Genomic DNA, 14,851 nt, shown 5'->3' on the forward strand with positions numbered 1-14,851 from the left:
CAGGGAAGGCAGGAAGCCTGTGTGGCAGAGTGGTCCTTGGATTCCAAGCAATCCCAGGACTATCCTCTTTATCTGGCAAGCTCTGGTGAGGGAGGACCAGAATTCCTTTTTTTCTTTGCCATCAGAGCCTTGAAAAGAGCAGAGGGTGGGGCTGAGGATGATGGAGAATGGATGGGTGGCAGGTCAGGGTCAACTGCAAGGGGGAGATGGTCATTCTTCAGGCACAGCCACCTGCTCAGCCCCTGCCTGCTCTCTCGTGCAGCTGAGGTCCCTTCATCAGTGAGTGGGGCCCAGCTCTCGCGGGGCTACATTTGTGGGCATCCTCCCTGCGTATTCACCCAGCAAATGCTCAGCAGTCCCTTACTCAGTGCCAGAAACCGCGCTAGGTGCTAGGAGGAAGACCAACTGCTGCGCGCGCGCGCGCGCACACACACGCGTACGTGCATGCGCGTGCGTGCAGCGCACCGAAGCCTAAATACCCTAGACTTCTATCGGCGCTGTCCAACAGAAATATGATGCCAGCCACTTGTGTAAGTTTACATTTTCTGGTCGCCATGCCAATAAAAGAAAGCAGTGAAATTAATAATAGATTTTATTTAACCCACTGTCTCCAAAATAGTATCATTTCAACATGTAATAAAAATTTAAAAAATATTAATGAGATGTTTTACATTCTTTTCTTTGTATTAAGTCTTCACACTCCAATATGTAATTTACCTTTAAAGCACATCTCATTTCTGGCCAGCCACATTTCGGGGCTCAGCAGCCATACGTGACTAGCCGCCATCGCACTGGAAGGTGGAAACCTAGAGCATTCCCACACAGTGCGGCCCCCAGGGCCAGCAGCATCAGCATCGTCTGGCAACTCGTTAGAAATGCAGAATCTCAGGTCCCAGACCTGCTGAATCAGAATCTGTGTTTCAACAAAACGCCCAGTGATTTATGGGCGTAGTAAATCTGAGGACCGGCGTGTGCAAGAACAGGGAAATAGAATGAGCATTCATGGAGCATTTTGCCTTAGGAACTTTGTTCATATTGGATCTCATACAATCTCCCAACAACCCCTTCTCAGGAGAGTGATCTGAGTATTATCATCCCCAATTAACACAGGAAAACAGAGGTTCAGAGAATTTTCCTTCTCATAGCCATACAACTCGGATGTCGAGTAGATCCAGGATTTATGTTTTCCACAGAATGCTTCCTCAGGTGAGGTCTTGAAGAAATCCATTGTCCCCCAAGGCTCTTAGTGCTTCTTCCTTGGCCATCAAAAGTGGCCGTAGTTACAGTGTCCCGGTCCCTTCTCTGCGGACCTGTGTTTTTAAGCGAGCCCCTTTCCGGTAAGCCAGGGCTATGAGCAGGGGAGAAGGCCAGGCAGTGAGAGATATTAAAGGTGAAGCTGCACGTCCTTTCAGACTAAAGGCAGCTGTCATCAGTGGGGACCCTCTATATGCCAGGCCCTGTACTAACAGCTACAGCCCTCCTGTGACAATATTATCAGGCAGGTCTTTTACTACTCTTACTCTCCCATTATACAAATCAGTAAACCGAGGCTCAGGGCGAACAGCACTCCAGCAGCCATCGACAGTGAAGTCTGCCTAGTTCCAGGGTCAGGAGTCTGGCCTTGCCTCACCATTTCTTCCCACGAACCTCCCGGGTCTGTCTCCTGTCACCTCTGCCCACATCTAACACATCTACATTTTTTGGTTGTAAGTCAGTTCCTGAGAGGAAATCGCTGAGTTAAGCTCGTCCAGTAAAAGTCTTTTGCCAAGATGATGACGGGGTTATTTTATAGATTAGCCTTGACACCTGCAGCTATTTTCAAATGGAGCCAGGCTGGACTTCCCCTCCTTCCCCCCCTCCCCATTCACAGCCTCCTCTTTAGAAGCTGAGAAACAGATCCTGGGGGCCTAAAAGCCCTAATACAGTAATGCAGACAGTTATCCCTTTCTATGCTTCAGTGTCCTCATCTGGAAGGCGGCCCTGATGTGATGGGCCCCACCTATCTTATGAGGCTTGGGTGAGAAAGGTATGTGATGGCCCTTAACAATCTGTAAAGCACCATGATAATGTCAGTTGCTAGGATCATTCTTGGGTTCAGGATGCCTCTGAGCCCTGGGGACTGAAGTGAGAGAATAGGGAGAAAGGATGTCACTTGTGCAGCCTCTGGAGTCCAGGTTTTTAAAACAAACCTAGATATTAAGTCAACTTCAAAAGCAAACAAAAAAACAAAGAGCATAATTGCAGGTTGCACAGGCAGACTGGCTTCTGAAAAGATCTCAGTGTGCCGTGTAGAAGCCATCAGAAGGAGCAGAGCCACCTGATTAATACTGGAGGCCACCATTATTAACAATTTCTGTGTGTTGAGCACTGGGCTCTGGGGTTTATATGCATTCTCTCTAATCCAACAAGATCCTACAATGTAGGCAGGTTTTATCCCCATTTTACAAATGAGGAAAATGGCACGTTTAAATAACTCATCTAGGAAATAACTAGACAGGAAGATTTTCATAAGGTAGCTTAAATTTCACCCAAGGGGCAGCTTGGGCACCTGCAACTCAGCTTGTGACCATACTGTGGGCGCAGGTCTCCTCCACTCCCAAAGAGGGGGGCAAAGAATGGCCCCACCGCCACCCACCACGGGTCTCTCTCTTCCCCAGCTAACATTTTTAGGAAGGAAGAGCTCCCAAGTTCTAGTCTTTGCTTGAAAATACTCAAGTAAGTTTCTTGCCCACTGGTTTCTCCCATAAATATAAAACAAGGGGGGGGGGGAAGGAAAACAGGCAAAATATTACAGAAGGGATACAATAATGATGCCAGCCCACCTTTCTAGGGAAACGCTTCAGGTGACCATCTGTGAGGAGAGTACCGTCGTTACCCCACGGAGCCTGGGGGAAGGAACCTGCCAAAAGTTGCCCCACTTAGGCTGTATCCAAGTTGGAATTTCAATGCAGACACTGGGAGCCAGAGCCCAAAGGTTTGCCCACCCATCTCCAACTCCCTTCCAGCATAAGGAAGGCACACGCACCTGGGGAATTTTGCTGACACTGTCTCACAGGAATGCCCGGAATTCTGGAGCAAAGTAAGCTATGGACTGTCTGCATTTGGCACTGCAGATCCTTGTCTTCCAGGGTCAAGCGAGGAGCTGGTATACAGCAGATGCTCAATGCATGCAGGAATTAAGGAACGATCTAAGATACTCTAGGTTTTTGATGGGAAATAAAGAGAATAAACCCTGAAATTAGAACGAGACCAAATTCCCTGATTCATTCCCCAGCTGCTCATGCACACAGGCCATGGGGTATGATGGCTGCACGGATGGATCCCAGACGACTTGGCCTTGCCAGGCTCTGTGTGGATTCACCACTGGCTATGCCCAGGGACTTCCCAACAAGAGTTGTATGATGTTGCTGGTGATGCTGGCAAACAGAGCCAGACCACCTGTGACCATATCCTGATTCCACTGCCTACTATCTGTTTCTACTATTGGCTACATCACTTGACCTCTTTATGCCCCAGTTTCCTCATCTATAAAATGGGGGTAATAGTAATACCCACCTCAAAGGGTTTGTGAGGATTAAATGAGTTAACACACATAGAGCACTTAGAGCAGTGCTGGTGGTTTAAGTGTTAGCTATTGTCACCTTCCTTCTTCCTCTAAGGATCCCAGTGCTCTTTTTTTACTCTGTTTCTCTGCCACGTACTGCCTCAGAATCTTATCTTGAGAGCTAGATGCCCAAGCACAGGACCATCTCTTTTCCATGTCCCTTCAAGGCCTGTGTCAAGGACACAGGGCAGGTTTAAATTGAGGAGCAACTGCCTTTTGATCAGCATCCTGGGGGTGGGGGGAGATCCCTGGAAGGTTCTGGGAAGAGAGGGAGACAAATGACAAAGTGGTGGGCTCACGAAAGGGGCCCTTGACAAATGACTGGAAGGACTGGGTGGACAGATGGGGAAGAGCAAAGGCCCCTGTCCTTTTATTGGAGAACTCCTTGTGGCTCCCTGAACAAGACAGTGGCTCCCCAGGGGCTGGGCTGAGGGTTGGTCTCCCTGGTTCTCTCTGCTGGGATGAGTAATATGGACCAGGGCAGAGGGTCTATATCAATCTAGCCCAGCAGAAAAATGAATGAAAATTGAATTCCCCAAGGAGAATCGGGGAGCTGTTATCCAGACAGAGATAAATCAAAGGATGCCACGGAGAAGGGGGAGAGCAGGTTTCCAATAGCAGGGGAATAATTAAGGAAACAGTTTCAAAATGCAAATGATGAAAGAGGGTTTGAGAGGCTGGAGGACAAGGAGGAGGTGACTGGCGACGGGGTGATGGGGAGCCGGGGTGGTGAGCGGAGAAAGGGGTGAGGTTCAGAACTCCTGGCCTCAGAGGGTGAAGTCGCCTACTCCGGGAAGCTCCTAAAATGGAAGGGTTAGAAGACACAGGAGTCTGTGTGCAGAGTGGAAAGAGCGCCAGAGCCAGAGTCAAAGGCTGGATTTCATCTCCAGTTGGCTCTGCAACTTATTAGCAGTGTGACCTTAGGCAAACCACTTAACCTCTCCGTTTCCTGATAATCATACCCAAACCCAGCATGATTATGAAGATCAAATGAGATAAAATATGTAGAGGAAGTTTGTAAATTGTAAAGTGCTAGACAAATGCAAGCTATAATCATTTTCCTAAATTGGGTTTCTGAAGACCGTTCCCTCAGAACCGGATCCGCTGACGTGTTGGGGTTGGTTCCTGGACACTCTTATTGACTGACTGCCCTGACAGAACTTAGACCTGGGCAAAGCCACGTCACCGATGGCCCATCCTCTGGTGCCCACCCTTCAACTGAGTTGTAGCCTAAAGCCACAGGTCTGAGGTCTGCTCTAAGGACTATTGCTCCTGGGGGATCACCAGCTAGCCCTGGGGGGCCTTCACTGAGAACACCCCTGCTGAGTCAGCTCAGAGTTTAGGTCCACACATATCCTCCAGGAAGTCTTCCTGTGGGATTCAGTGACTCCCCGCATTCTCTGAGGGGGAGAGACGACCTTAGCCCCTGTTAGCCTCAGCTTTTTCATCCTCCAAATAGGTATAACAATACCATTTATTGAATTGGAATGAGGAATAGATGGAATTATGCAGGTAGAAGCACTTACCTGAGCGCCTGGCACAGTTTCAAACTGTCAATAAATGTTAGTTGTTATTATTACCACTGTGTGCTGTTATATTGTTGTTATTGCTATCAGCAGCAGTAGGCACTAAAAATTCTATTCAAGGAAAGCTTTTCATTGGGGTTTCATCATTTACAGATGGGAAAGCTGAGGCCCCAGGAAGGAAGTGAAATGCCTTGTCAGATGTATGGTGTTAATGGAAGATGTTGAAAATGGGACCCAGCTCATATTTCTAGAAAAATCTCGAAGGTGGAAAGGGCATATATTGGCTGAGCTGCCTTGTTTGTATGAGCGGGGAGGCTTTGGGGTGCAGGGGAGCGGCTGCCCACAAGTTGAAGAACTGAGAACCAGCTGGACCTCCCAGGGCTCTTCTGCCGCTGGATAAAGGTGAGAATGGCATCTGCTGAATCAGCACTGGGCCAGGAGAGTCCCCACCACAGTAATGCTGTCCCTCACCCAGTGACAGGCTAGTGACATGCAATGAAAAGAGGGCAGGACCTGGGCAGGCTCATACCAGGGCAGCAGAGCTGCAGAAAGCATTTTATTTCATTTTATTTTATTTTATTTGCATGTTTAAAACATAATTTTTAATTATAAAAGTACCACATATGCTATCTCTATAAATATAAATTTATATAAATATTTTAAATATAACACAATCAGTATAAATATAAATGTAATTTATTTTATAATAATTATAATTATAGATATCATACGTAAAACAAATATATATTTATATATTATTAAATTATATGTAAATATTATATTAAATATATGATATATTAAATATAATATAAATATTTAACATACATATAATATAAATATTTTATCCTTTACTAATATTACTGAAAAAATATAAACACTTTACAGAAAATCTGGAAAAGAGAAAAAAGAAAAAACTTCCATAATACATCTCCCTAACACACTTTTCTCCCACTATATTATTGAACAACATTTTGACATATTTCCTTCCAGTGTTTTCTCAATGCTTTAGAAAATAATTGTCTTAGCTTTTTCTGCTTTATAAAATAATTGAGGAAACTTAGAAAAACTAAAAAAATACAAATATCCACTGTACAGATAAGCACTTTTATATTTTAACATAGACTTTCTATCTATGCTGCTAAAAAAAATCCCCTGAACTTCATATTGCTTCATATTTACTTTGTTTCTAATAAATCTCACTTTTCTACATTGTTAAATATTTTCTGTTGTATTTCCCAACAACAGTATAACATTCCATTTTATTTACTCTATTTAATAATCCCCTATTGTTGGATATATAGTTTATTCTCTTTTCAAAATATTATAAACATCCTTGTAATTAACTCTTTACAAACATTCTTGATTACTTTCTGTGGCTAAATTTCTATATGGATTGGGTCAAATCCATCACATTTTTAGGCTATAAAATATATTGCCAAAGTGCCCTCAGAAGACATTGGTGCTCAGTGCGCCCCCACCAGAAAACTGTTTTCTAATTTCCCCACCCTCTAGCCAACGATGTGTATTATCACCACTTTTATCACTGACTAACATTTTGGAAGACTTCTAATAGTGCATCATTCTTTTTAAACATTTAGTATGTCACAAGCATTCCCATGTTGCTAGATTTCATAATTAGTTTCAATAATTGTATAACATATTACCAAGCAAATTTAATCTACTTCACTAAACCATTTTTTCTTTTGTTGGATAGCAGAGGTTTTTTTTTTTCCTCCAAACCATAATGTTGTAATAAGCGTATTCATGTATGAAACCTTCCGCTTCACATTTTAGATTATTTCCATGGAGTAAACACTCACAAGTGGAATTCTATGAGCAACAGCGTGTGAAAAAAACTAGGGGGGTTGATGCTACTGCCGAATTGCTTTCCTAACGGATTTAAGAGTTTATTAGCACCCAGCAGTATTTGTGAGAATACCAGCTTCGAAGCACTTTCACCAGCACCCAAATTCTAGGATTCCTCCCACCCCAGCTGGTCGTTTAACACACAAAACTGAAGAATGTACTATGATATTTTGATTTGCATGTCTTTGATGGCTAACGAGGCTGGCATTTTCTCGTGTTTACTAGTTACATGTTGGTAAAAAAAATTTTTTTCGTAAGCACTTAAAATGTCACCGGTTTTTTTGCTTTTTTCTTGCACATTGACTCCAGTGTGCAAGAGGAGTCACCTCGCAGGTCAACAGGGCAAGAGATGATGCCAACCCAGTACCAGGACACATGAAAGTCACTGAGACTTCACTGAAGACAAATTCTAAGCGCAGATGGCCATGCCCTCCTCCCCCACCTTCTTGTTCGTCCCTCACCAACCCTGGGGTCCCTTGTTTAGGCACAACGCCCGGAGAAAAAGCAGGGGACGCTCTGAAGGTTTGGAGAGGGCACCCGGTCCCTTTTCCCACCCTAGCCGGACTTGACTAGGCTGAGAGGGCACATCTGTCTACACCTCTGGAACGAAATTCAGGATGGGGGTGTCGCGAGGGTGGGATCCGTAGGGCCTCAGAGTCCCGTGGCAAGGGAGGTGGGCTTCCCACGCATGCAGCCAAGTGGCGTCGAGCATGTGGTGAAGCACCAGAGAACCTCAGCGGCCACCTGCCCCAGTGGTGGGCCTTCTGTTTTACTTCCACCAGGAACGTGCGTTGAGAATTTTAAGTGTGCTTGTATGCCTTGTAAAAACGACAAGCCACACATGCTCCCTCGCTGGTTAGCCCGGGTGTCCGTGTGCGCGTCGCCGCCCTGCACGCACGAGGTCGAGAATTGTTCAAATCGCCCGCGGTTGCAGCCGGCGAGACAGAGCGGTCTCTGGGGACCGAGAACAGGACCCAGCTGAGCCGGCGTGGCCAGAGCGGCGCCCGAAGCCAGGCAGCCAGAAAGGTGCGGGGACCCGACGGGGCCGAGAAGGAGAGCGGACTCCCCGCGGCAGGCCGCGGTGAGCGGGGGCGCGCATCGGGGGTCCGCGCCCGGCCACCTCCGCGCACAGCCCCCGGCCGCCTTCCCCCGCCCGCCGCTGCCCGCTGCGTGACTCGAGCCTTCCTGGCCAAGTACGGGCTGTCCCTGGCCCAACCTCAGCCAGACGCGGGGGAGAGAGAGCGAGGGCTGGGAAGCGCCGGCGGGAAAGGAATTGGCCAGAGGAAAAGAGGAGGAGGAGGAGGATAGAGTCCCGGGCGGAGAGAAACCCCGGACCGATGGCGCGCGAGCGGAAGACTGCGTGCGGCCCGGGCCTGGAGGGTCTGCCCCGCCTTTCCCCATCCTTTAGTCCGAATGGAGGGGCAGTGGGGACACAAGCCTCAGGCCGGGTCCGGTTCCCCGCAAGATCCGCGGAAACCCACAAGCCCTGGGCGCAGCCGTCCAGGACCACCTGCTGCCGCGGCCGAACCCGCCGCAGTATTTATACCCAGGGAGCGAGCCCGCACTGCCAGGCGCGGGCGTGGAGGGGGGGGGGGGGAAAGGGCCCGCGAGGCCCCGCCCCGTTCTATGCGGCCCCGCCCCCTGCCCTGCCCTCCACACTCGGGGCGCCGGGACCCCCACTCCGGCCCGGGTCCGCGGCCCGCTGCCGGGTGTGGGGATTGGCTGAAGGGCGGGCCTCCCTGCGGAAAGCGACGTCACGGCCGTTCCTGCAGTGTGAATGAATCAAAATGCCTGGGTGACCGCGGCCTCCCGGGCGGCCGGCACGCGAAGGGTGGAGGGGGAGGGGGAGAGCAGCGGGCGGGGGAAGGAGGAGGGGAAAAAAGCCAGAGCTGCAGCAACAGCGTCTCCTCAACCCGGGATGTGCACCTACCCCGGAGAGCGAGATCAAAGGGATTTGAAACAGACTGAGGACTGGCGGGGGGAGGGGGCCAGCCAGCCTGTGGAATCCTCCCGGAGAGGCGGAGGGTCTGGCTTCCACCGTGACTTCGGCGGCCTGGTTGGGTTTTGTATTATTATTTTCAAATTTCTGAATCCAGCTTAAGCGAGAGAGATCTCCGTAGACTGCGACTCCCTGGCTCTCGCTCCAAGATGATGCAGAGCGCAGCTGTCCCCGCGGAGGGGGCTGTCAAGGGGCTCCCGGAGATGCTTGGTGTGCCGATGCAACGTAAGACACCCCCCTTTCTCGCGGATTTAATTTGATAACAAGACAGCCAGCAGGCTTGGCCGGTACGGGGCGGGTTGGACGCTGCGTGTAGCCTGGACTGGAGGGGCCGGGCGGGGCGAGGGGCCGCCGGCCCCGGTGCAGAGGCGGTCACAGGGCAGGGGCACTGGCCAGAGTGCGTTTAAAGGGCCTGGCTCTTGGCTTTGGGGGCCGAAAGTGAAAGCCCCCCGATAGTGCTCGAGGTCAGCCGTGGGTACCGAATCTCGCATCTCCAGCCCATTGCTTTTCTAGGAGCGCTGGGAGAGTGCTGTTTGGGGACTCCATGGGAAGGAGCTGAAGGCCAGGCCTGAGGGCTGGGGTGGTCTCTGTAAATCATCCTCCTTCCCGGGGTGACGGTCAAAGCTCGAACTACCGCCTGTACAACTTCACCCCAGCTGGCGGGAAGTTGGAGAGCGCGTCCCCCGCCCCCGGGGCTGGCGGCGCAGAAGCCCAGGCCACACGCTCTGTCCCCGCGCGCTGGGCGTGCGCGCCTGGTGCGTCCTCAGCCGCTGCTGCCGGCGGCGCCTGCAGCCTGCGCCGCCGGGGATTGCCTGCTCCCAGTGAAGTCGACTCGCCATGTTCCAGCTAGCCGAGGAATGCAGGGGAGGGAGAAGCACCGGGACGAAGTTGTGAACTCGTCTTTGCGCACAGCCTTTGAGCACACGAGGACACAATCTCAGGATGGCTTAGACTCGGAAGGGGAGAGACTAGGTGTTTGGGCGCTTTGCTCGCCCACCCACTTTCTTTCCCGCGCCCGAAACTAGCAAGACCGAGGGAGCTCGGGGCGTGTTTATCCCCAGGTCTCTCTGTGTGTGTTTGGGTTTGCGCGCTCAGGCATTTTCCCGGAGGGAAGCTATCTATGTCCCTCACTCCCAAACGGAGTCTTCGATGGAGAATATATGCAGAGGTCGGAGCAGTTCCCGGGGCATCGCGCGCGCACGGCGGGCTCCTAGCGAGTCCTGCTCTGCAGGCTGGAGGGCTCTGCGTAACACCCCTGGGCACCGTGGAGAGGGAAAGGTTCCTTCACTCCGTTTGCCAAGGGGCTTTGCTTCCGCCCGCGATTTCTTTAGTGGAGCGGTAGCTACGTTCTCGAGGTTTATTTTAAGTAAATAAAATAATGGTGTCTACCTACGAACTAGGGCGCACGGCTGCGCCCTCCTGCGCCCTAGCTCTCCACCGCAGGGATTCTGCTTGGACCATATCTCAAAGGGCAGGGTGGCGAGCGTACGTCCTGGGCTTCCCTGGGAAGTTTTTGAGAAGGAACTAGAAGGGGATAGCTTCGCCCAAACCGATTTAGGTTGTTTTTTGGCTATATCCTGCAGTTATCCATTGTCTTTTCCTGTCAACTGTTGGCAAACAGTTCCACGTCGGCACCGCGTCTTGGGAAGTTTACTGCTGACCTAGATGTATCTGTAGAAGGCATTGGGGGTTCGCTGCTGCCCTTGCTGCCCCCACCCCACCACGCGCAAGGAAGTGGGTTCTCAGCCCCTGCACAAACAGAACCACAGAAGCTGGCAAAGGAGCTCCAAGTCCTTAAGCCGATTGTAGCTCTGCGTGAGTGAGGGGAGTGTGTGAGTGGGCAGAAGGCGCGTGTGTGACTCATGTCCTTGTTACCTGGTAAGTCTGTGCTTTAATAGTTGTGGTCCTTAGGTGGACTGTCAGGACCGCAAAGAAGGAAGGGTGGGGGGAGACTGCTCTGACAGTCTTTTTCCAGGATGCTCCGCGCACACTCTTAGATTGTCTCACTTTTTGTTTCTCTTACTCAGAGACAACTTTGATTTCCACCTCAAAAACTCAATTTCCTAAAATGCCTAGAGCTTGCTTTCAGAGCTACAGTTCACCAGGGCTCGAGTTGGGGTTCCAACCATAGAAAACTCTGTGAGGCAGAACAGGACTCTGGTCCCCTGCGCCCAGCAGAGGCAATGCCCAACCAGGAGAGGTGGGTCTGCCCTTCCTTTTGTCTTGTCCTGGTTCTGTGGTCTGGGTTGCAGGGGGCAATGGTCAAAAATGAGGAGCCCAATCCAGGAAGATTTAGGAGTCCAGCTTTTTTTTTTTTTTTTTTCTTTGGGGATGTGCATGGAACATACCCGCTTCCAGCAGATGCGGCTTCTGGCCATTAAGCTGTTGGTGCTGGGAACTGGGCATAGGTGGGGCGTGGTCCCCTCACACACATAGACACCGCCATTCTCTTTTATGGGGCAGGAGGCCCACTGGCCTAAGAACTCCGGGTGGGGTGGGGGTTGGGGGCATGCCCTTGGGCCTCAGGGGAGAAGGGTCATCCCAGGTCTGTGAGTGTTTAAACCTTGGGGGAGAGGAGAGAACAGAAAGGTTCTCCCGCAAGGGTTCTTCCAACCCCACAACTGGAAGGTTTGGGTTGTCCCCCCACCCCCAGCCGGACATACACAGACACATATTCATTTCTTCACTCTGAGCCACCACAGATGGAGCACTTCAGAGCACAGATGTGGGGATCCCCCATCCTGGGTCCTTCTGGTGCCCTGGCCTCATAGGGGCGTGTTAGGGATTTGAATCCAGTTTGCTTCACCTGCAGTCGGAATATTCTTTTGGGCTTGGCTGAGTTACACTCCCTTATGGAAAACATTACCAAGTAGTGTAAGAAATTCTCTCTTGGCCTTCTTGCTTGCTCTTTGCCCAACCCTCCCACCCCCCCACCCCCACCCCCCATCCTGGGCGGACTTGTTAGTGTGGTTGACCCCCTCCTGCTTCCCTGAGCTGGGGTTACAGGGCTGGTAAGAGCATCGCCAATTCGACAGCGACGGGCAGCCCAATGGGGCCCACACCAGGCTCAGACTTTTTGAGAGGTGCTTGAGGATCTTCATCTGATTGAGGAGCATCAGCGTGGGGCAAGAAAGCTCGGGAAGAATGGAGCGAGAGGAGTCAGGGAGTGATCCTGGAGTGACCTGGGGTAGAGAAGTGGAGCCCCACCACCTTAAATCTTCCCCGGGTTGCCGTGCATCCCGGCTTCTGCCTCTGGGGTCAGTGTTTTCTAAGGAACTCAATCCCCCCTCTCCTTACTCTGGGTGGCAGCTGGGCTGTTAGTAGGAGGCTGCACCCTCGAGGTCACATCCAGCACGGCCCAGGTCACATCCAGCATTGTCCGGAGGGCCCTTTTGAAAAATTTGGGTGTTCCCCCCCTCCCCCAGCCAGGTGGATAGGTTCAGAAAGGGACCCTGTTCTAAGCTAGTGGATCCCAGCTACTTGGCCCACACTTAGGGTCGCGGGTCTCTCAGGAATTCTGGGCACAAACTGCTAATGCCAAGGTCTTCCCCCTCCCTCCGGGCTGTAGAACGCCAAGGTCTGAATTCTCACAGCTCCCGACCCAGGGCGTGGGTGGGGGGGCAGCACTGGATGCGGTGATCGCCTCCCGATCTTCCTCCGAACCTGTCTGCTCCCTGAAATCATCGGTTTCCACACGCATCCGGGCCCTGCTGGCCCCTCTTGCACGCCAAGACGCCGCGGAACAGTAAGGGACGTAGAGGGAGGTGGCGTTTTATCCACCCCTTGCCTTCGGTTTGGGCCTGTTTCCCACACAGTCTCCCAGGGCACCGAGCGAAAGGACAACGGCCCCCGACGGCCCCCGACGGCCCCCGGATTGCTGACTGGAGAGCTGGCCCACCCGGGCGGGAGGAAGGGGAAATCCTCCCGGTCCAGGCGCGGAGTGATAGATGGGTAACATGTCTGGGACATCTCCCGTCCCACCCTTGTCTCCTAAAATATCTACTTCTTGCAGCTCTTGCGAACCCTGAAGCTGTGGGAAAAGGGTATTTGATTTTGTATTTGGTAGGATCTGGGTGAAGAACTTCTCTAGGACGCCCCACCACCCTTTCTTCCCTTCCAGGGCGCGTGGGGGAAATCTTGCAGCACCGATCGAGTCAGAATCCCCGCCCCCGAACCTCTCTTCTTTGCAGTCCATTTCTTAAGGGAAGGAATGGACTCCTTTCCCCGGGGCCAGGAGTTCTTTCAAACTCTGGAGCAGCGATTCGAGCTTCTTTCCAGTCCTGCCTTCCCTGGTGGTGCCGGAAAGAAAAACAAGAAAAAAATTTATTATATGATATATATCTCCATGTATTATATATATGGAGAGACAGAGAGATATTGATTGATTCAGATTCCGATACAGAAATTCAGACAGCAGCCCCGGGCACCACAAATCTTCCCCGCCTCAGAAAAATATTGTCAGGCGTGAGCCAACTTTTAAAGGTCAGACGGGTGGCTGTCCCAGCCGGCAGATTCGGGCCTTTACGGGTTGGGGATTCAGATTCCCTAACCCCGGGGATCCCACCCCAGCCTCGGGCCAGAGCTTCGTACCGCCCAGAAGGGAATTTGGAGAAAGCCGGGTGACCACGGCGGCGCCTCGTTTTCGGAGGCGGGTGGCCGAGGACATCCGAGGGGCGAGCGGGCTCTGGCCTCCCGCGTTCCACCGTCTGGATCAGAGAGGACAGTGAAGGCGGAGGGGAGCCCTCCTTGGCAGCGCGCGACCCCAGTGCGCTCAGGGATCGGAATTAACGATTTCACCCGGACAAGGAGCGGGCAGCCGGGGCGGGTGAGGGGCGAAGGTCTGCAATGAGCGGTCCCCAGTGTCCGGGGAAGATGGGAAGTCGGGACTGAGAAGAGGCAGCAGGACCTAACTCGAGTTGTTTCCTCGCTTGGCCGCAGTGCGGGCTCGTGGAAAACCAGCGCCAGGCGGGGCTGGGCGGGAGCGGCGTCCTCGGGTCTGGGAGCGCGACCTGCGTGACCCCGGCGCGACCAGGGCAGAGCTCCTCCGCCCCGCGGGTAGGCGCAAGCCTGGGTGGCCCAGGAAACTGGCGATACATTCCTTCAACAGGCGTTTGCCGCGCACCTGCGGGTGCTGTGCGCTCACCCGACGCTTGCCCTGGATGTTGGAGGGCTTGCTAGTGGAAGCCAGTGCGGACAGGATGGCCTTTCTGGGGGAGCCGGCTTTGCGCGCGCCACGTCCCGCAGCCCGAGACAGAGGCCGTGGCTGCGAAGGGGGCAAAGGGCGGACGACCTCTGTCTCCACTGCGCGCCCCATTCGGCATTCCCGCGCCTTGGCCCTTTCACTATCCAACCTTGCCGGGTCCGTTTCTCGGTTGACTATCCTGAGCGGGCCGGAGCGAGCCGGGACTGGCCAAGCCCGCGACCCGGTTCCCGCTCCCCTTTGGAGCGGTGGCAGGACTGCCCGCGGGGAAAGGCGCGGTAGGCGGGAGCGTCGACTGCGTGCCCAGCCGAGGGACGCCCGAAACCTCTCTTTCTCCCCATACTCATTTCTCAGCAAGCATTTGGGAAGACAAAACTAAACTCCAACTCCAGCGGCTCAAGCCTTTCCAGAACTTTAATCCTTGGAAAGGATTTTTTTTTTTTTTTTTTTTTCCTATTTGGGGAGCGGCTCCTCCAGCACGGATCCTGGAGGCAGCCAGCGGGTCCGCGAGGTCCGGGCACCCAGAGCGCCGTGCCCGCCTTCGAGCCTCGGCTCCGGGCCCTGTTCCCAGCACTTTAGCGGACCTCGACGAGCCCTCGAAACGTGGCGGGCTCAAGGGAGATGAGGCCTCTACCTGGGCAGCTGATGAAGTAAAT

At 52.5% G+C, this 14,851-nt stretch overlaps 1 protein-coding gene across 1 annotated transcript in view; it reads left to right on the forward strand.

Annotated features, from left to right (window-relative positions):
• Positions 1–9,144: 9,144 nt before the first annotated feature.
• Positions 9,145–14,851, forward strand: part of LHX4 (LIM homeobox 4) — a 41,298-nt gene continuing 35,591 nt past the window's right edge. Inside the window, exon 1 of the mRNA XM_047077357.1 lies at positions 9,145–9,220. Coding sequence (XP_046933313.1) covers positions 9,145–9,220 — 76 coding nt within the window. The remainder of the gene's footprint in view (positions 9,221–14,851) is intronic.

Source organism: Lynx rufus, unplaced genomic scaffold, assembly GCF_022079265.1.
Source record: "Lynx rufus isolate CCGP_SWC_20201006 ecotype Redwood Valley unplaced genomic scaffold, mLynRuf1.p SCAF_15, whole genome shotgun sequence".
NCBI classification, from domain to species: Eukaryota; Metazoa; Chordata; class Mammalia; order Carnivora; family Felidae; genus Lynx; species Lynx rufus.